This window comes from Nerophis lumbriciformis, linkage group LG17, assembly GCF_033978685.3.
Source record: "Nerophis lumbriciformis linkage group LG17, RoL_Nlum_v2.1, whole genome shotgun sequence".
Classification (NCBI taxonomy): domain Eukaryota; kingdom Metazoa; phylum Chordata; class Actinopteri; order Syngnathiformes; family Syngnathidae; genus Nerophis; species Nerophis lumbriciformis.
In genome coordinates, this window is record NC_084564.2 from 25,783,441 (window position 1) to 25,806,122 (window position 22,682).

General features: G+C 39.1%; 2 protein-coding genes across 2 annotated transcripts; one reads left to right on the forward strand and one right to left on the reverse strand.

The window, feature by feature from the left end:
• Positions 1 to 607: 607 nt before the first annotated feature.
• med29 (mediator complex subunit 29) lies at positions 608 to 5,582 on the reverse strand. Its single transcript, XM_061972842.2, has 4 exons — positions 5,412 to 5,582; positions 5,279 to 5,337; positions 2,703 to 2,787; positions 608 to 977 (listed from the first exon to the last, which is right to left on the reverse strand). Exons 1-4 carry the CDS (start codon positions 5,556 to 5,558, stop codon positions 750 to 752), a joined length of 519 nt encoding a protein of 172 aa, XP_061828826.2. The 5' UTR covers positions 5,559 to 5,582; the 3' UTR covers positions 608 to 749.
• Positions 5,583 to 5,901: 319 nt separating this feature from the next.
• On the forward strand, positions 5,902 to 22,023 carry ppp2r1bb (protein phosphatase 2, regulatory subunit A, beta b). The gene is made up of 15 exons (XM_061972971.2): positions 5,902 to 6,069; positions 10,339 to 10,429; positions 10,576 to 10,676; positions 11,970 to 12,202; positions 12,293 to 12,440; positions 12,517 to 12,672; positions 12,838 to 12,952; positions 13,024 to 13,094; positions 15,768 to 15,902; positions 16,475 to 16,648; positions 16,738 to 16,798; positions 19,082 to 19,236; positions 20,919 to 21,061; positions 21,127 to 21,218; positions 21,299 to 22,023. The coding sequence occupies exons 1-15, from the start codon at positions 5,992 to 5,994 to the stop codon at positions 21,313 to 21,315; spliced, it is 1,770 nt and encodes a 589-aa protein (XP_061828955.1). The 5' UTR covers positions 5,902 to 5,991; the 3' UTR covers positions 21,316 to 22,023.
• The last annotated feature ends 659 nt before the right edge of the window (positions 22,024 to 22,682 follow it).

Sequence of the window (22,682 nt, forward strand, 5' to 3'; positions counted from 1 at the left end):
ATTATAACACTTATATAAGATTTTTAAAGTCATTTTGATAGTAGCTAATATAGACACTTCATCATAACGCTTATATGACTTAATTTTGTGTGGCTCCACAGATTTTTCTTGGTCCAATATGGCTCTTTCAACATTGTGGGTTGCTGACCCCTGAATTAGGTTAATTGGGTCTTCAAATAATTATGCCATTTTTTATTCTTACTGCCAGACCTGTGTGTTTATTTCCGTAGCCGACGGTATTATCTAGAACTGTGGCCTTCCTCAGGTGACAACCTCTGAGGAAGGCTACAGCTGTAGCTGAAACCATCAGGTATGGAAATCAACACACAGGTCTGGCTGTAAGAATAAACAATTGCATGTGTAATATTAGTTGCCAAAATAATAAATATACTTGTTAAACGCATCTGCCCTGTTTTTAATGAATATGTAGGCCTACTACACTACTGCATTTTAATGTTGGTCATGGTCGTACTTCAAGAGCCAATTTTTTCCTGAGGTGGTACTTGCGGAAAATAGTTTAAGAACCATTGTTGTAGTTTATAGAATATTACTGAGGACACTTGTGCATTTTAGCATATATAATTATGATGCAGATTAATTGAAAACATTTCTACAAAAAACGTTTTATTAACAGTCCATTGCAAAAGTAAACATCCCACCAGTGGCACCATCTACTGGTCGTATTTGACGGCTATTTACAAAGATGCTTGCTCCTTGCTCACACACAAAAAGATCACAATGGACTCCGACTACATGATTCCCGGAGGTTGTCCTTTGCCCGCAATCTTTTTGGAACACTCCAGCAGAGCGTTATGGATGTCCTTCGCACACGAGATCTGAGACTTGATCATGCCGAGGTACTGGCCATAAGACATGGACTCGGTCTGCACCGTGTCCGGTTTGGTGGCAGTCGGGACCAAGTTGGGGGAATGCTTGGCGCTGTCGATGCTCTGGGAGAGGCACTCGTACGCGAGCCGCTGCGGAAATGACGGAGGAATACTTGTTAGTACATCATGTTAGCATTGTTGCTTCAATTGCTTGTGATGTTTCTTTTTCCAAAAGGTGAAGGAGAAAATAGTTAACAGGTGGAGTGAGGCTACAAAATTTAGGTAAACGTGTTTTTGTACAAAAGCCAAAACCAGTGAAGTTGGCATGTTTTGTAAATAAAAACAGAATACAATGATTTGCAAATATGTTTCTACATATATTCAATTGAATAGACTGTAAAGACAAGATATTTAATGTTCCAACTGAGAAACTTTATTTTTTTTTGCAAATAATCACTAACTTAGAATTTAATGTCACAACACATTGCAAAAAAGTTGGCACAGGGGCATTTTTACCACTGTTAAATGGCCTTTCCTTTTAACAACACTCAGTAAACGTTTGGGAACATGAGGAGAGACATTGTTTAAGCTTTTCAGGTGGAATTATTTCCCATTCTTGCTTGATGTACAGCTTAAGTTGTTCAATAGTCCAGGGCCAGTCTAGTACCTGCACTCTTTTACTATGAAGCCACGCTGTTGCAACACGTAGCTTGGCATATTCTTGCTGAAATAAGCAGGGGCGCCCAAGACAATGTTGCTTGGATGGCAACATATGTTGCTCCAAAACCTGTATGTACCTTTCAGCATTAATGGTGCCTTCAAAGATTTGTAAGTTACCCATGCCTTGGGCACTAATACACCCCCATACCATCACAGATGCTGGCTTTTCAACTTTACGCCTAGAACAATCCGGATGGTTCTTTTCCAAAAACAATTTGAAATGTGGAATCGTCAGACCACAGAACACTTTTCCACTTTGCCGAGCAAAGCCAGCGGCGTTTCTGGGTGTTGTTTATAAATGGCTTTCGCTTTGCATAGCAGAGTTTTAACTTGCACTTACAGATGTAGCGACCAACTGTATTTACTGACAGTGGTTTTCTGAAGAGTTCCTGAGCCCATGTGGTGATATCCTTTCCACACTGATGTCGTTTTTTTATGCAATACTGCATGAGGGATTGAAGGTCACAGGCATTCAATGTTACGTGCAGTGATTTCTCCAGATTCTCTGAACCTTTTGATGGTATTACAGACCGCAGATGGTGAAATCCCTAAATTCCTTGCAATAGCTGGTTGAGAAATGTTGTTCTTAAACTGTTGGACAATTTGCTCACGCATTTGTTCACAAAGTGGTGACCCTCACCCCATTTTTGTTTGTGGAATGACTGAGCATTTCACAGAAGCTGCTTTTATACCCAATCATGGCACCCACCTGTTCCCAATTAGTCTGTTCACCTGTGGGATGTTCCAAATAAGTGTTTGATGAGCATTCCTCAACTTTCTCAGTCTTTTTTCCACTTGTGCCAGCTTTTGTGAAACATGTTGCAGGCATCATATTCCAAATGAGCTAATACTTACAAAAAAATAAGTTTTCCATTTCGAACATTAAATATCTTGTATTTGCAGTCTATTCAATTGAATATAGGTTGAAAAGGATTAGAAAATCATTGTTTTTATTTACCATTTACACAACGTGCCAACTTCACTGGTTTTGGGGTTTGTAGTTAACAAAATAAAATCACTTCGCATGATGCAGCACACTTTATAAACTACAACTGCATTTGCATCTAGCATCCAATAGGAGTCACTATAACTCTATAACTGCACAGCGATTACAGTACTGTAATGAGAGCCCATTGAATGTGCATCAGATCTCACCAAACACAGTTCCAGTTGGTCGCAAAGAGCATAAAATTCCTCCAGGCTTTTGTCAAAACGCGGAACAGTGGCGTCGCTACTTTTACTAAAAGACAAAGAAAGTGTGAAGAATTAGACCCTGACGACATAGCATGAATGACAAAGACTGTCACTCCCGACCGGTTCCGTAAAACCCGATGGGTCCACGCATGCGCAAAGACAACGTCACTTTCGAGAAATATTTCACATTGGAGCGTCTGCGACGTCACGAGCTGTGATATTTGAATGTTATATCAATGTTTTGTATTATTAATATGTATATGTATATAATATTACAAATATAATACATAGTAGTAAAGAAGAATAAGAATATAAAAATGAACAAAGGCTAGATTGCAATAAATGCAATGACACTTACCATATAAAGAGAGTATAAAGAGAGTATGGCCAAACAAACAACAGGCGCCATGACTGCTACCAAGGGCGGGTGCAGCTGTGCCTAGATGCATGCAATTGCTGTCGTTTTGACGAAATAAAGAAAAATAACAAGTCTATATATAGTTCTAAACAAACTTCAGCTAATGAACTTACAATAAAACATGCTTCTATTCAAGGAAGTATAATTTTGCGACCGTATTTGTTGCACTGCGACATTCCTGCTGTGTTTCGTGACCAGCAGGCAGTCTTAACACGCACTAACGGCACAATTAACGTACAAAAATACACAGAACAACCGGAAAAAAACCTGTATTACCCTCATTTTTGCCAAAATCTTCAATAGCTTTGGACCAACAATCTCGGAGAAATTGTGACTTTTGTGCAAAGTATGTAAACTGTTGTTGCTGCCTCCGATGTATTTGTAATCACTGCACGTACCACTCATGATGTACTATAACAACTGATATTTCTTTTTGTAACATGCGAAGTGAATAAGTGTACTTCTGGAGTTATTTCCCATTATTTCTGCACAATAACTCAGATATGGTAACACTGGCAAGCAGTCGAGAATATGGAGTGATTTTTGGATTGCTCTATTCATTGTTGACGGGGCGGTATAGCTCGGTTGGTAGAGCAGCCGTGCCAGCAACTTGAGGGTTCCAGGTTCGATCCCCGCTTCCGCCATCCTAGTCACTGCCGTTGTGTCCTTGGGCAAGACACTTTACCCACCTGCTCCCAGTGCTACCCACACTGGTTTAAATGTAATTTAGATATTGGGTTTCACAATGTAAAGCGCTTTGAGTCACTTGAGAAAAAGCGCTATATAAATGTAATTCACTTCACATATTTATTGCCACTTTATGTTGTATATTTTTTATAAGATTTCCTCTCATCTTTTATTGCACCCAAAATTTGGTTTATTTTACTCCTTCAATTTCCATCTACTTTTGTGTTTGCTTTTCATTTTTACTATTACCGAATTGCAACATTTAAGTTTTACTGAGATTCAAATATAGTCTGTTTGTCAAAGCATAACCTTAATGTATTAATTAATTTTGTTATTATTTGGATTAGCTTCTGTGTGTTCTCTCCTGAACAAAAAGCAGACGTTATGTTGTGCGTTTACCTCGCAGAAGACGCTGTAGTGTTGATGGCGAACCTTCTATTCCCATACTTGTCTCCTTTCCGATGTAAAAGCTTTCCACAATGCTCGCAGGTGGATCGGTGCTGCACAACTAGGCAATTTCAACACGTCGAAAAACTAATAAAGTCGCTGCAAACACATAGCATCAGCTAAAAGTTGGTAGCAATCATGGCACCCTATAGACACGTGAGTGCCTTTTGACCAATCATTGAGGAGATCACCTAAAACCGAGTTGACCATACTTTGTTTATACAAGACTGTGCTATAGCGCAATTTTTTTTTTACCCTCTTAGAGGCCCAAGCTGTTTGTTTACATGCTTTCTTTTGTTTCTCTTTGCTATTTGGGCTTATTGGACCATAATTAGAATAAAAACTAAGAATCATCTTTTGATATGATGTACTTAGTCCGTACTTCATGTTTAGTGACATGCTAAATCTTATTTATACACTTTTTTTTTCCAAATTCCATTGTATGTTATACTCTTCTGACACCACCAGATGGCAGTATAAGTATCCTCCTAAGCGGCCATAAGACCCCAATTCAGTAGTGTACACAATTTTGGAAATAAGAGCTAAAAGGTGCTGTCCACGCATGTGGCCACTAAGCCTTTAGAGGTTTTAATATTGACTTAAAAAAAAAAAAAAAAACTCAAATCTTTATGTGGCCTAACAAAAAAGTAGAATTTTAAATTGTCAGTATTGTGAATTGATGTGTTTGATGTAAAAAGAAAGAAAACAAAGACGGATTTATTTGCCATTTAAGGCTGCTGAGCACATCGTTCGGGTTTTTCTACGGTTTCAAAATAAATACCGTATTCTTAATTAACAGTAGTTTTGTTTTAATATGTGTACGACATTGTTATTAGAATAAAGATGACAAAAACCATGGTAACAGTGGACGAACATAATTGCCTTAGAAATAAATTGACAAGAAGTGACGTAGTCTTCGCGCATGCGTGGACTGATCGGGTCGTTCGGCACCAGCCGGGTAGTGAGAAATACAAATAATACTTACACTCCGTTATCTATTGTTGTGTTGTGAGCTAAATTGAGGGACGCGATCTTCATCAAGTTCTGGAAAAAAAACAAAAAAACAATACATACTTTGTTCAACTTGATCTGTTGTTACGCCTTGTTTACCGATGTACCTGCAGGCTTTCTTTCAGCTGAGGAATGAGCATTTTAAATCGGTGAACCGGATCGAAATCTTGCTGTTGACTCAACTGGAGCTGCTGTTGTTGTAAAGACGCAGACTGGCAGCTGGAGCCGACTGGCTGAAGCTGCTGGGAAGCCATCTTAGACTACACAACCGGAAACACAAGTCGGTAGCTATTTTTAACACCAAAATAAAAGCCGACATAAATACACAGATTTAATAACTGTAAATATCCAAATTGAAACAAAAATTATAATTGTGATTCTTCTCCAATTAGTAGTAGTAATTTTAAATAATTGACATGGTTTGGTAAAATATTAATTTCATTTTTAAGCTTTTGAATACCAAAATGACGTAAAACATTATACTTCGGAGTCCATTATAAATTCAGATTTTCCATGACATAGTTTCTTGACTACGTTTTTTTAATCAATTAATGCCCTTTTTCCAAATTCATGCCGTTCAACCCATATTTCGTTTGAATGCAGCAGGAAGAAGAGGGCGCCCCTCATTTAGGTGGGCCAGAAACCCCGTAGATTATAGTCAGGCACAACAGCACTGCAGTATCCAAAATGGCTGGAGCCGATGGAGACGATTCTCTCTACCCTATCGCGGTTCTCATCGATGAACTGCGGAATGAGGATGTTCAGGTAGGAACGACGAGTTTATTTGACGTGTCCATCTTTTTATCCGAGTCTCTTGTTTCTTAGCCGGCAGCTGCTAGATAGTTTGCTAACAGCTACGCTAACGTTCCCGACCAGGCCTTATTCTACTAGAGACGCACCCATCTCTTATCTGCTCGTTTTCTTCTAATTAACTTGGTTTAATGCCAGTGATGATCCAGGTTCACTTTTAAAATATTTGTAACGGGTCTACATTAATAGTTAAGATTGAATTGTGCGCTCGAGTCATAGAGCTAATCCAATGTGTTTATCATAGCTAGCATGACAGCAGCTTTGCCTTCAAGCCCGCCGATTTTGCCGTGTGTTCTCTCTATGTTATGATTTGTTCTCAAATCTATTAAAGTAATAACATTTTTTACTATAATATGTATGCGTCACTTATTGTCATTTGTGTCTCCAGGTGACCGGTACCACTCGGCTTTTACAATGACAACAAACGGGCTCTATCTAGCGTACTCTGCACATTAGGTGTTCTCAAACTCATTATATTGGAACGTCCAGCCATCCATTCATTTCCTACCGCTTGTCCCTACCGGCCTAATCCGAATTTCTGCAATGTTTTACCATAACAAGACGTCTAACTTGTAAGCGACAAGCGAACACGTTTTTTCCTATAAATTACAATCAGTGCTGGGAGTGTAACGATTCGATTCAGAATGTGTGGTTGCTGCTACGATTCGGAGACGATATTTAAAAACGAAACTATTCAATGAGTTGAATTAATTCACCCATATTTTGTATTTTAATCGTTTCTGATGAAATTACTTTTCCTTGGCAGCCAGTTTTTTGTGTTGTTGCTTCCATGTTGTTGTCTTCCGGAAGTCAGTGAGTCGCCGTTCTGTTGCATCCTTTATGGCTTAAAGTTGAGTTGTAACTTTATATTATTGCAGGGTTTCCCCTTAATGTGGGATACCGCCACGGCATTTTTTTTATTACTTCCACACCTTGAAAATACGTTTGTTTTGTTTTTTCACTTGACAACAAATTTAAGTAATGATATCCGTCTATCTCTGTTGGCCCTGCAACGAGGTGGCAACTTGTCCAGGATGTACCTCGCCTTCCGCCCGAATGAATGAATCAATCAAAGTTTATTTATATAGCCCTAAATCACAAGTGTCTCAAAGGGCTACACAAGCCACAACAACATCCTCGACTCAGATCCCACATCAGTGCAAGAAAAAAACTCAACCCAATGGGATACAATGAGAAACCTTGGAAGGGACCGCAGATGTGGGGGCCCCCCTGGGCGAGCGGTGCAATGGACTTTGCGTGGATCTAGTTAATAGTGTGAGTCCAGTCCATAGTGGATCTAGTTATTAGGGTGAGAGTCCAGTCCATAGTGGATCTAGTTAATAGGGTGAGAGTCCAGTCCATAGTGGAGCTACCGTGTTTTTCGGACTATAAGTCGCTCTAGAGTATACGTCGCACCGGCCGAAAATGCACAATAAAGAAGGAAAAAAATACCATACGTCGCACTGGAGTATAAGTCGTATTATTGGGGGAAATTTATTTGATAAAACCCAACACCAAGAATAGACATTTGAAAGGCAATTTAAAATAAATAAAGAATAGTGAACAACAGGCTGACTAAGTGTACGTTATATGACTCATAAATAACCAACTGAGAACGTGCCTGGTATGTTAACGCAACACATCATGGCAAGAGTCATTCAAATAACTATAACATATAGAACATGCTATACGTTTACCAAACAATATGTCACTCCCGATCGCTAAATCCGATGAAATCTTCCTCCCAGGTGTCGCCTCTGGTATGTCCTTTCTTTCTGCTGCTCGATCGCTGTTCTCTGCTGCATATTTCACTACGTCCAGCTTGTAATCTGCAGTATATTATTTCCTTTTCGGTGCCATTTTTGTTCAGTCCTTCTCAATTTTTATACGTTACCGCCAATGTTGATGTGATCCATTTTAATAGCTACGCCAGTAGCATATAGCAGTTAGCATCCCATGACCCACAATGCACTTCTGCCATGACCCTCCCCCGCCGAATTCTTAGTGGTTGACGTGTGAGTGACGATTGCTGCCATTTGCTTCGTCTCTTACGCGAATGAGATACATAATATTATTTGATATTTTACGGTAATGTGTTAATAATTTCACACAAGTCGCTCCGGAGTATGTCGCACCCACGGCCAAACTATGAAAAAAAACTGCGACTTATAATTCGAAAAATACGGTAGTTAATAGTGTGAGAGTCCAGTCCATAGTGGATTTAGTTAATCGTGTGATAGTCCAGTCCATAGTGGGGCCAGCAGGAGATCATCTTGAGTGGAGACAAGTCAGCAGCGCAGAGACGCCCCCAACTGATGCACAGATGAGTGGTCCACCCCGGGTATCTGTCGTCACCTAATAACCTCTCCACGCAGGAGAGGGAGGCAGAGCAGAAAAGGCTATTTAAAGGCTAGTGTATACAAATTAGTTTTAAGATGGGACTTAAATGCTTCTACTGAGGTAGCATCTCTAACTGTTACCGGGAGGACATTCCAGAGTACTGGAGCCCGAATAGAAAACGCTCTATAGCCTGCCGACTTAAAAAAAAAAATTAATTGGATAGGCTCCATGACCCCCACGACCCAGAGAGGGACAAACAGTAGAAAATGAATGGATAATACGCTGTAGACCCCAGAAGATATTACAAAAGGCCGCCGCTATTTTTAACTATTATTACCAATCGTATGATAACAAATGGCACAATTCCAACAGGTTTTACCTCTCGTGTACACACTTTGGTATGTCCCTGACTAAAGAGGCTAGCTCCTCCTTAATATTTGTACATTTTGTAGATTGCTGTCCGCGGGTATAGCTGCAATATATATAAAAATTACGTCCACATTGCAGACATACTGACAATGCTCCAGACAGTCACAAGGCCGTACGTTTTGTTTACATCCGCGGTTTTTAGTGATCAAAGTCTTTTTTCGTTGGTCAAGTTTTCGGTACATTACTTGTCAACAGTGCGCAAGTATTAAACTATATATTATATATATTTTTTGTATATTTGAAGATGCCATGGTGACCACGCCCCCATCGCCACACACCCTGTATTGTGCTGTTTGTCTTTGTCGTGGCTTTTGCCATCGGGCTTTAGCCGAGAGGTTTGGTTTTGTAATTAATGATATTGTCTTGTGGCGTTTGCATTTGTTATGACCTTTCCCGATCACCTCGTATCTGCCATTTTTTTGGTTTGATGACACCACAGATGGAAAAATAATCAGTGCAAAAGTGACACTGAGTAATTACCGTATTGACTGAAATCTAAGAAGACCACTTTCCGAAAAAAAATTGTTTTAGGACGAGTAGGGCTCGGCGATATGGCCTTTATTAATCTCTATTTTTAGGCCATCTCACGATACATGATATATATCTCGATATTTTGACATAGCCTTGATGCGAATAATCACAGCAGTATGATGATTCTATGTGTCTACATTAATACATTCTTGTTCATACTGCATTAATATATGCTAATTTAAAATTTTCATGCAGAGAGGGAAATCACAACTAAATCAATTTACCAAAACTGTATTTATTAAACAGTTATTAAGCAGTGGCACAAACATTCATGTATGATGTTGCACGCGTGACAGTATGTGACGTATGTAAGAAGGTGCGTTTGTTTTATCTCTCTGTGAGAAGCAGAGACAAGAGAGAGTGAGAAAAGCCTGTAGTATAATGCCCGCAGCTAAAAGCAACTGCGTGAGAACGTATACTTGAATACTCACGATATAGTCATTTTCTACATCGCACAGAGACAAACCCATGATATGTCAAGCATATTTGATATATCGCCCAGCCCTAAGGACGAGATTAATCATATATTTTCTTCAATATCATTGAAATACCGTACTAACTTGCGTAATGCATTAAAAGGCGGTACTCTTTGGTAATCAGCATTGTCTAATACATTTTACTTCCTTAATATAAGAACACTAGGGTTTTTTTATTTCTTCTATCCAGGTGCACAACACAAAGCAGATGGAGGCCAAAAGTACTACTGTGCCCAATTGCTATTAGTTTTTTTGGAATTCTCTCATTACAAATAATTTTGGACTGCTTCAAGTGACATCCTCACTCACTCAAACGTCCACTCCATGTAATGTATAGGCGTACCTGTACGCCTGTATATTATACAGGTACGCCTATACGGTGTACCTGTACTGTTGATATGACTATCAAATATTGTCTCATTTATTTTGAATGTCTCTTTCTGTGCAGTTGCGACTGAACAGCATCAAGAAGCTGTCCACTATTGCACTGGCTCTTGGTGTAGAGCGGACTCGTACGGAGCTGCTTCCTTTCCTCACAGGTAAACCATTCACTCCCAATACAATTACCTCTTTTTATGATACAACAGTTATGAGCTTTTAACGGTGGAGCTAAATGTCTTGCACATGATGCTAGTCAGCATGCTATCACATGCTCGGGTTAAACCATTGATCTTTTCCCCTTTAGATACCATTTATGATGAAGATGAAGTCCTCTTGGCCTTGGCTGAGCAGCTGGGCAATTTCACCATGTTGGTGGGAGGCCCAGAGTACGTCCACTGTCTCCTGGTAAGTTTTGTGCCTCTTAGTTTAAAAAAAATCTGTAAAGGAATGGTTGATATGGCCTGAAATGTATATACTGTTATACAGTATTTTGCAGCCTCTTGTGATATGATATATATCATGATATACTATTTAGTATGTAAATGATAACAGAACCATTTCAAAACGGTTTACAAAGGCTCTTGATTTGGTTGTATTATTTTGGCAAAACTATTATTAATTTTCTGTTAATATCTGGTTAGTTTCTGTTGTAACATGGTTTTATCTATATTTCTGGTGGAATGTAAATTAGCACTTATTCTTCTGATGTTTTGGATGTTTTACATTTGATATAGGTAATGCTACACATTTGAGCATCAATCCAATACTAAGTAGTAACAGGGGCAGTATTGGTCATACTATTGTTCATAACTCTCAAAATGGCTCGGTAATCTGTGAGCGTGATACTATTTTGATCATATCTATTTATTCGCAAACTTTAGAAGTCTTTTGTTGTCATAAATCAGATATATACAGTATAATAGCTTCAATATAGAAGCAACTGGTACTTTAAAGCCCTCCTGTGCGCAGGGATTTATTTCCTGACTTTAATAATAACAAAATCGATAAAATATATTTTTGATATCAATCTAATCACCGTAGTACCAACCATACACTGATACAATGCTTTATATCATTGCTGTTGAAATTGATATCGATCCGCCCATCTTTGTTTACGTTCATGAGCTCAAACTTAGCGGTTAGCATATCCTCTTACGGTGTTAAGTTGAGCATGTTTAGCTGTTCCTCGTCCTCCACTGATGATAATACTAGTAAGAAACATACATTTTTTTTGCTGCCATCGAGTCAAGGATTGCTGACTTAAAAGAGGCTTTGCACTGTGGAGGGACTTTACAAACTAGCGAGGATAACAATCAGTGTTTCCGATGTATTAATTTACTTGTGGTGGGCAAAAAATATACAAAAGTTAGTTTTTTGAGATTTTGCAGTGTTCCACAAAACATCGACTGTTTGTTTTAAAATGAAGAGTTTGAGCTGTGTATATTTATGTATTTTCCTTTTGTGCCCATAACACAACACCAGCTTCCCAAAAATGCTGTAAAAACACACATTGTTTTATTTTTGATAATTGTTTTTATAAAAAAAAAAAACTCTTTTGCAATTTTCGCCATTATTAATTCGATACGAGCAAAAAAAAATTACAACTAAAGCACGAAATGTTCCCAGAATCTTTTTAAGGTAACTATCAGAACAGAAGTGCTGTTGAATAACCTAGTGTGACCTTTCCCTGACATACAGCCGCCTCTGGAGAGCCTTGCGACCGTGGAGGAGACGGTTGTCAGGGACAAAGCCGTAGAGTCCCTGCGAAAGATTTCTCAGGAGCACTCACCAGTTGACCTGGAGGTCCATTTTGAGCCTTTGGTCAAGCGCTTGTCCTGCGGTGACTGGTTCACCTCTCGCACGTCTGCATGTGGCCTTTTTAGCGTCTGTTATCCCCGTGTGTCCAGCACAGTCAAGGCTGAGATTCGCCAGTAAGTAAAGTGTTTGGATAGTTTTGCATTCACAGAACCACTTAATCTTGTATCGATACAGGGCTCCTTATCGTGTCATCTGTTTTTCAGGCATTTCCGCACCCTGTGTTCAGATGACACTCCCATGGTCCGTCGTGCTGCAGCATCCAAACTGGGAGAGTTTGCCAGAGTGTTGGAGCTGGACTACGTTAGAAGTGACATCATTGCCCTCTTCACGGCCCTGGCCTCTGATGAGCAGGTACAACCAGCAGAACTCTATCAATATTCTGCTCTTGACATCATCGGCTGAATCATTACTATCCTTTTTTCATCAGGACTCTGTGCGTCTGCTGGCAGTGGAGGCCTGTGTCAGCATCGCCACTTTGCTGCCCCAGGAGGACCTGGAGACCTTGGTAATGCCCACCCTGCGACAGGCTGCAGAGGACAAATCCTGGAGGGTTCGCTACATGGTGGCCGACAAGTTCTCTGAGGTAAACTCTTGTTTGCATGGTCTTCCAGCCTCCTTGACTGAGTTTATTATAGCAAACATTGTCCTATTAACAAAGGGACTATGCAGCATATTGATATTCTTCTGATCAAGTATTTGCATATTCAAAGAAATTGTTCTCAATTGGATGGATGATTATTTATTTTAGCTTCAAAAAGCAGTGGGACCAGAAATCACAAAGAATGACCTGGTGCCAGCTTTCCAGAACCTTCTGAAGGACTGCGAGGCGGAGGTCCGTGCTGCTGCAGCAAACAAAGTGAAAGGTGAGTCCATGAATACACTTTCATAAAAATTTCTCTCTCGTCTGTTACTTGATATTTGTTTTTGATATTAGAATTCTGCGAGAATCTCCCAGAGGACAATCGTGAGCAGATCATCATGACTCACATTCTGCCCTGCGTCAAGGTAAAAAAATACTTCTGTTTCCAGGTAAACTTTAGACTCGTTTCTTCTGAATTGAGTTTAAAGAGCCGTAAAGTATATTTTTATTTTCCCACTTTGTTTATTCCACTCTTAGTGAGGTCAATTGACTGTTGGGAGACACAAAACAAGTCTTTGCAATGTTGGTACTTAAGGATATAATTTATAAATTATTCTCAAATAGCGCTGCTACTATTAAAAGTATATAAGTATAAAAAAGTGTGGCAATTAGGTATGTGACTGACTACTGATTTTGCAAAAATATAAACAGTAACACATTTTATGGTAGGTTTGTAACAGAGACACTATGTTAAAAAGAAATCCAGAAAAACCATATTAAAATGTAGTATGTAAATGATTTTGCATTTGAAATCACATTTGTACTATAATCCCAAAAGAGGGCACTTTAATTTTATGTGCACTAATCTGTGTTCATGATGAAGTTTAAATATTTTGTCGCAGTTAAATTTTTTGCATGTATTATTTCCAAATATTTCAAACAAGAACACAAAAGATGTGAGAACACAAAAGATGTGAAATATTATGGACAGCAATGAAGCATTTACTGACATAAGCATGCTATATTTCAACCAATTTTTTGTTTTCCTCACTTTAAGGGATATTTGTCTGGAAAAAAAATGTCCATGAGTGTACATCCCTGGAAAAATCTCCCTTGATTTTATCATGATTCATATGTGCCTAGCTGTTGTATGGATTTCAAACAGCAGGGGGTGCTATTGTTTAATACATGAAACTGCCTTGAAAAGCAGCATTTCATCGGCATGCTCCAGAGATGTGATTGGTTAGTTTTTTCCTGGAATTCATTTTTGTGAATTGTATGAATCCCATATGCTTGGGATGATAATCAATCCACTATCCCAATTTTTCCTTTAAAAAAAAAAAAAAAAAAGTGTATTTCCCCAATCACATCCCTAATTCTCCCACGTGAAACTAGCTCATTCATTCGGTTTTTAATAGATCAAAATGAGAGTCAAACATACTACTAGGCCTTCGACGATATGGCCTGAAAATTAAATCTCAGCTTTTTTCACCAAAAATTTTATTTAATGCGAGGCTCGAAGTAGTGGGCCAGCGAGCGTCTATTGTCATAGCGTTCTGGGCAGCATTTAGCCTTTCTCGAAAAAAAAATGCCCCATGCTTGCATTGTTTTAGGCCATTCACATCGTGAAAAGGATAAACATTTCTTCAGAGTTCCTCGAGAACTAATAACGTTTGTATTTCCCATTTAAGTATTATCTTGATACTTGTATTTTATCTTGTTTCAGAGTTCTTCAAACACATTTTTGTTATGAGTGTTTCGTAAACCCCCAACTCGGCGAGTCTATTAAAAAAACAACAAATAAAATAAAAACAAGTAAATGTGAGCAAAACCTAAAAGAGTTAAGCAAATGACGACAAGAGAGTTGGAGAAAAGAGAATATTTACGCGAAATGTTCGACGAAGTGAGGAAGATCATAGCCGCACAATGAAGTAAAGTCACTTACTTTATGCTGACCACTTCTAGTAGGACCACAGAACCGTACGTGTGTAACAGTCCATTACATCGTCGACTGGGAATTAAAAAGTGCCTGCCTGCAAATAATTGTTTTAATCTGAATTTGATGTATATTGTATTATTTGCACAGCTATGTTATGTATTTTATGTAAAAATAATATTTTTGTATTTTATTTGTTATGTCATTCTGTGCTACTTAAACAGTTTATTTTGTATGCTGTAAATACCCATCTTGACTAACTGGGTTAATAAAAGTGCCACTGACTGTTTACAGTACAGTCGTCATTCACTTCAATTTCAGTGAATATCACTCAAAAATAAAATATTTTTATATGTATATTTTCACCGAAAAATATATCGAATATAGTTTAAGCAAAAATATATCAAGATATACTTCTTCGACCGTATCGACTAGCCCTACTGTTAAAGACAATGTAAACTTCATTGCACATGTAATATATCACTATTGTGATAACTAAATAGTTTTGCAGCAGCGCACATACGAGCTGTACGGTTTGGATGTTGATGCTTTACTGATCGCTCGGTGTATTGTTCTCCTTTGTCATCATACATGGTATCCTCATACATACCTTGCATAAATGACTCCATCACAAGTTTGTTATTGCGGTCTTCTTCGCCTTGTAAAGAGTTGCGTTTGATTTCCCCCATTTGCTCGATGCTGTTTTAGGTCCTGGAATGAGTTTGTTGTGGTGCTGCATTTTTTTAAACAAACTTTGCAGCGTGCAGTCACTTCTTCTTCCATGCCTGTTGCCGCACATCTAAAACACTGGCAACACTTTTTTTTGGCACAAAGGTCTCGCTCTTGTTAGCATTAACATTAGCCATGTTTTGCTAGGTGTGTTAACCCCGAAGGACGCAAGGGGGTGGGCAAGGGCTACGGAAGCTCATGGGGCCAAAAAGTATGCCAGAGCAAGAGGAGAATTCTTTTATTATTATTATTTAAATAGTCAACAGAAAACTCGAATTTATGAATAAAATTGATACATCGCTCAGGCCTACATACTACTAATTCATTAAAGTTCATATGAATATGTAATATGATAACCCTCCTATTTTACAATACGTGATTTTCTTGTACAAGTCTTTTTGCTGAGCTCATCCTATGTTTGACATCTGTGCAGGAGCTGGTTTCAGACACCAACCAGCATGTCAAATCTGCACTGGCTTTGGTCATCATGGGACTTTCTGCCATCCTGGGCAAGGATAACACAATAGAACATTTACTGCCGCTCTTCCTGGCTCAACTCAAGGATGAGGTAAAGGAAATGCAAGTTTATTTTCCCTTGGATACATTTTTAGTTTTCTGCCGTCTTGATTATTTGTCTAAATGGGACTTTGCTCAGTTTTTTGTTGTATTTCCGTCATTGTCTTTCTGTGAGAATAGAGAGGATTTGACATGTTTATTAACTAAGAATAACAGTAGTAGAGTAGATGTAGGAGTCTTCTCTAGTATTGTGAATCATTACTTTCTCAAATGATTTTCTATATTTGTTTGAAGAGTCATGACTGTCACCGTCAACTCTGCCTTCCTTGGTCCTATTTAAAGTTGGCCCAAGTTCTTCCCAATGCAAGGCAAGACCAACAGTGCCTATTTAGATTACTGTCCAAAGTGACAGCTTTGACGTGCAAATTTAAATCAATCAAGGAGAGGCTCTCCTGAAGGCTGCAGTTTGGAGAATAGTTTGCCGACATTCAATGTTAGATGTTGAATATATATGTTTTGTGTATATTGACAGTCCTGAGCTGCTGAAGCCGTTTCAATGCGTCCATTATATCAAACACAAATAGCTGTTTTTCACACCCGTTAAGCATGTTTTTATTTCCACAGTGCCCTGAGGTGCGCCTCAACATCATCTCCAACCTGGACTGTGTCAATGAGGTCATCGGGATCCGTCAGCTCTCTCAGTCCCTCCTGCCGGCCATTGTAGAGCTGGCTGAGGACGCTAAGTGGAGGGTCCGCCTCGCCATCATCGAGTACATGCCCCTGTTAGCTGGTCAGCTGGTCAGTCATGCAACTGAATCACATGCTCTTGATGATAGAAAATTCAGACAATCAGTTCTGATTTTCTTTGTTAATGTCCGTTTTTTCAGGGAGTGGAATTCTTTGATGAGAAGCTCAACACTCTTTGTATGGCCTGGCTTATCGACCATGGTAATGTGCACTCATGCTTGCTCAAGCTTTGATGGATGATTCTTGCCAGTAAACAATCTTACAAATACACACGGCTGTTACTGGATAAGACAAAAGGGGTTGCTGTTAGGGATGTCCCGATTAACGTTTTTGCCCCTGATCCAATTTTTTTAGCCTCAGATCCGATACTTTTACAATGGACAATAGAACTTACGATATTTTACAGCAAGTAAAGTAAACACAATAATACTTTTCTAAAAGCTTATCTTATTACATTTTAGAATGTGCTTGTTTTTTTGTCAATCAGATGATGTATTACATTTGTGGTATTGAATACTATGATTTTTATCTAACAAATTATAGTGCACAATAATTAAACAAAATCAAAAACTACTATTGGTTCTCATTTTTAAGTCATTTGGGTTTTGCCCTCAAAACCTTCCTTTATACAGAGATTTGCAAACAATAACAAACAACCCAAAAAATATTTTTGTAATAAGAACAAGAATAATAATATCAGGTCACTCTAGTATAATTTACAGTGATATAATACTAGTTATCAACATCTGGATGGTTCACATCTACTTTACATTGAAGCTTTAGCAGTTAGCTTCTTGTGTTGTCCGCTTAGCCGTTCCTTGTCCTCTAGTCTTCTAGTGACTACTTGGAATACACTTTATGTTTTATTTATTTCCGCCACGGTGGTGAGGATTACTATCTTAGAAGTGGCTTCACACTGGATCGGGATTGAGACATCTCATGCTGCTTGTTAAATCACCCTGCAATGTCTGTTGTTGTACAAAAGGGTGACGTCCAACATCTAAGACTCTCTTACCCTGCCCTCTTGTGTTGAAAGCCATTGTTACTTTCCAGCAAGTGTTTTATGTTGGCGCTGTCATCACGCATTACACAAAGCATGTGAATTGTTCGAAAATGTGGAAATCCGTGTTTTTGAACATTAATTTTCGTGTCAAATCATCGGTTCTGTTTTGTTATTATGAAATAACTAAAATATGATCCAAACAAAATTGCCACGGGTACTCTCTGTTCCTCCTGCCCAAATGCTGCACTGAGTTGCAGGACAAGGAGACGATCAGGAACAAGCTCACTAGTTAGCTAACCAGCTAGCTAGCATGTTGTTGCCTCCGTTCGCTGTCCGAGCCACAATGTTGACCGTTATCTACTTTGCTGCTAATCATATTTGGATAATTACAATCCGTACATTATTTCAAACCAGTTGTAGTGCTACAGTATTTTAGCAGCCAGTGAGAAGGTGTATTTTTGACGTGACGGATGGTAAACAGGCAACAACACCGGAAGTATATTACACGAGGGGGCATGGCTAAAGGATAGAGTTGCCAAATGGGAAACGTTTTCTGTGTTCTTTGCATGCATGTTATAGAATTTTACAATACATTTTCAATGATTATAATATTGGTCAATTATCTACTAAAAAATATGTGGTACATTACATGGGACATGTAAGTGTCAAAAAGACAACCAAAAGAGGTTGGTAGTTGAGAATACATCTAATGTAGTCTCTCAGGATAAATTCTCTGATAGGAATAGTCCTCTTTTTTTCCCCCTCAATTTTCCTTTTCTCCAGAAATGGTACTTACATCCCTGATTACATTATTTATTTGGGGAATATAATATAATAATATAAACATTGCTACGTGAAGCGATTTTCCTAGATTGTGTACCAATTGCACTTACGGGTAACTACAGCGTGCACAGTTATGTGAATGAGGCTAGTGTTTATTGGTATCCAGTTGTAGAGTGTGCTCTTTCTGCACTTCTCCAATTAGAGAGATGTTTGAGGACAAAAGGCCAACTGCATTACATCATTGGAATGTGTGTGTGTGGAGTGGTGGGGTAAGGGCTGGGCTACTGTTACATAAGGAAGCACACAGAAACTGTTTCCTCACTCACTTCATATAATCACTAATTGAGACACTGCAATAATCTTTCCTAAATCTTATTTTCTTACATAGTGGTATTAAATCATTGAAGAAGTCTTAATTGCTATTCCCCCCCCAACACACACACACACATTTGGCTGGTCCTTCTGTCGTTTTTACCCACAGTAGACAGCTGGGTTTTGTTTGCTTAAAGCACAAACAGTCTTAGACTGCAGTGCAAAGCAGCTCTGTTAGCACCAAGCTAGAAAACAAGTATTGAACTGTCAATGTAGCCATATGACACCTCTCGTGACTAAAGCTGGAAAAATAAATGATGCAAATATCCTGATTTATCATTGTTTGCTCTTAATTGCTTATCACATTGATGGGTATTTTTCTCTAGTGTACGCCATCCGCGAGGCCGCCACCTGTAACCTGATGAAGCTGGTGGAGAGGTTTGGCGCTGATTGGGCCCAGAACACCATTGTGCCAAAGGTCCTGGGAATGGCCAATGACCCCAATTACCTCCACAGGATGACCACGCTGTTCTGCATCAATGTGAGTCACAAATCCAACCAATCCCTTTTGACTTACCAGACTTTTCCAACTTTTTGAAAGCTTCATACAAAATATATATTTTACATAAGTGTGAGGGCCCACAATAGTGTAGTTGGCTAAAACATAGTCTTGGTGGTGAAATGTATCCAGTGTTTTAGTAAGCCCTACTGTAAAGGGTTGGAATTGGGGGTTAAATCACCAAAATGATTCCCGGGCGCGGCCACCGCTGCTGCCCACTGCTCCCCTCACCTCCCAGGGGGTGATCAAGGGTGATGGGTCAAATGCAGAGAATAATCTCGCCACACCTAGTGTGTGTGTGACAATCATTGGTACTTTAACTTTAACTTTTAACTTTAAACATGGTGTTGGGTGTCGGTAGCTTCAATGCGTGTCTCCGTATCTACATGGTTAACTTCTGAGAGTAGCGTATGTGTTTGCTAGACTGGCAATGTGTTTACTGAGTGACGTCAGTGAGTGGGCGAGTAATGCGAGAGGTAGTGTGCACTGTGCACACTACCAGTTGTGTCCTGCAAAACTAATAATAAAAGGGATTGTCTCAAATTGGCGGCCTCATCATTCTGACCTGAAAGCAGAGCTTGGCAGACCCATTGCCGAGTAAAGTCAGGGGTGTAACCTCCGATGAAAACATCCACCCTGGATGGAACGTCTGCCCTGTGCTCTCAACTCCAGTTCGCATGGGAGCCGAACAGCAGGAAAGGTGTAACAACTACATTGTTACCTGTCACTCTTTTATAACTCCTTGTGCAGATCTAAATTCTTATTTAAATGTTTACCTAAGTGTCAAGCAAAGGTGGTAATACTAATCGCCACATTTGGCGAGGCGTGTTTAAAGCAACATTTTAGCACAAAGCCTCCCTGCTTAAAGCGTCACCTTTATTGTTAGTTTTGAAGCCCCAATACCTCCATATTGTGTTTCACACACCCTCTTTATGAACCAGTAGAATTGCCATTCCACTCCACGATGTAATTGCTTGTATGCGCTGTGTGTGTGCGGTACTGGTATTTTTCAAAAGCAGTATAGTACCGTTTTCAACCTTCTCAATTTATAAAATGTAATATTGAGCCTGCTAATCATTCTGTTATTGAAGACTCGACCAGAACATGTTATAAAATAATTTACCCAATATTTCAGCCCGTCAGAAACCTACTCTTGCAATGCAGCAGCTGTATCCAAGTACCCCATGTTGTACTCTATGAAATTTGGTACACTCATTCAGCAATCAATCGAAGCAACAGAATATAAAACAGTTGTTTTCTAATCACTTTAATCAATTTAATGGTTGCAGCCCATAACACAAATACTCGCAACACTAGCATTACTACACAAGCTACAATGCTAACATTAGTCACTTAATAACTAGGGCAGCATATATAATGGTAGATCGTATCTCCAGACTTTATGTAGGATTCAAAGCCTGCCTTTTTTCTTATTAACATATAAAGCTGAAGGTATGATGTCATTAAGGAATGTTTTCTCTTATGACGTCATGACAACCCAGAACTGTTTTGTCTGTTTCAAAAGTTAATTAACTAAGTAATGGAGATGATAGATTTCCCTCATGATAGCTGCTCATAAACATGGACAGCTTACTGTTGGAACATCATTTAAAACAAGTCCTGTTTGTATGAAAAAGTTTTTTCCTCTCTTTCTGTGCTTTCAGGCTCTGTCAGAGGCGTGTGGTCAGGACATCACCACCAAGCACATGCTACCTGTGGTCCTCAAGATGTCCAATGATCAGGTGGCCAACGTGCGCTTCAACGTGGCCAAGTCTCTGCAGAAGATCGGCCCTATCCTGGACGCCAAGTATGTAGTGAAAGATGGTGTGTGTGTGTGGTCAGACCAGCTGCTTTAGTCATGTTTGTCTGCAGCACCTTGGATACAGAAGTGAAACCAGTGCTGGAGAAGCTGGCCACAGACACAGACATGGATGTCAAGTACTTTGCCCAGGAGGCTATCAGTGGTAAGCACTCTACAATCAGGAATGAAGCCTCTTATTAATCATGATGATAATAATCATATCTTGTCTTTTCCTCTCTCCAGTTCTCTCCCCGCCATAACTCAACCAACATGGCCTAAAACAACACTTTTACAAGATATTTATTGATGTTCAGGATCAACTGGTAACTGTATAGAGAAATCTGATTTGATCTTCTTTTCTTTTTTTTCCCCCCCTCATTTGTCATGTTCTGGCATCTCTTTACCTTTGCTGTAAACGTGTGCTTGATGACGGGCCAACATGTGGTGTGGTGCATGCTGACTAATATTACTATATACTAGCTCGCCCCAACCTCACATTCCTCCTCTTTGTACTTCTTCAAGCAACACACAAGAATCCAAATACTCTCTTTGATTGTCCTGCATCAAACTGAACTGATTCGAACGAGCTCATTTGTCATGTCCTCCACAAACACTAACATTCACCTGGTGAAGAAAGTTGCTCATCAGTGCCATTCAATGCTAATGTGCGAGTACGCGTATGGATTGTAGCGCTGCCAGGATTCTTAGAGCACACAATGCATACTTTCCAAGAATGTTTCTGTGTCCCGAACATCAGCATCTGGCCAAATTGAAGTCCTTTTAAAACGTGACAGTACTTTTCCATCAGCATTTTCTAATGAGAATGTGTTTGACTTTTAGTCTTGGCATCTTTTCTTTTTTTTGAATCTACTTCCTGTGCTTTTATTGTTCTTTTCAAAGCTACACAAATACTTGGGATGCTGTACTACTGTATCTTGTTCAGAATAAAAGTAACCCCTTCGACACAAGACCTCCTTTTGTGACGTGAAAAAAGTAGTAAAAACTACGTAGATCTTCGAAGCGTGCTCTCTAACGACGTTTGACTGATCATTCAAAGCTCAGCTCCTGACTTCTGATGAATTCTTTGTGGCGAAGCCATTATCACCTCATTTGCCAGACATCCCAGATTTCCGTTATTTAGAAGAATTCTGCAAATGTTCTCGTCAAAGTGGTATATATTTTTTAGATTTCATATAAAACTGCTAACCAGACCGCTCTTTGACACACTGGCTAGCCGACTGCTTTGAGTCAAAACTAGCTATGCTAGCCACGCAGTAAGCCTAGTGCAGCCTGCGCTAACTAGCGTGTGCACACTGTCTATATGTATCTTAGTCACACTTTCTTATTAGTCACACTTAACAATATGCATCTTATTATTTACACTACCGGTAATCTATATACATCTTACTATTCACACTGTCTATATGTATCTTATTCACACTCTTATTAGTCACACATAACAATATGCATCTTATTATTTACACTAGTCTATATGCATCTTACTATTCACACTTATCTATATGTATGTTATTATTCACACTTTCTTATTAGGCACACTTATCAATATGCATCTTATTATTTACACTAATCTATATGCATCTTACTATTCACACTTATCTATATGTGT

Bases quoted from the DNA above. Each gene is read 5' to 3' on its own strand.
- med29 (XM_061972842.2), bottom strand. From the start codon at position 5,558: ATGGCTTCCCAGCAGCTTCAGCCAGTCGGCTCCAGCTGCCAGTCTGCG. The intron at 5,338-5,411 runs GTACATCGGTAA...TTTTTTTTCCAG, and splicing joins AGCTGAAAGAAAGCCTGCAG to AACTTGATGAAGATCGCGTC. The intron at 2,788-5,278 runs GTAAGTATTATT...TTTGTCTTTTAG, and splicing joins ACAACAATAGATAACGGAGT to TAAAAGTAGCGACGCCACTG.
- ppp2r1bb (XM_061972971.2), top strand. From the start codon at position 5,992: ATGGCTGGAGCCGATGGAGACGATTCTCTCTACCCTATCGCGGTTCTC. The intron at 10,430-10,575 runs GTAAACCATTCA...TTTCCCCTTTAG, and splicing joins GCTGCTTCCTTTCCTCACAG to ATACCATTTATGATGAAGAT. The intron at 13,095-15,767 runs GTAAAAAAATAC...ACATCTGTGCAG, and splicing joins ACATTCTGCCCTGCGTCAAG to GAGCTGGTTTCAGACACCAA.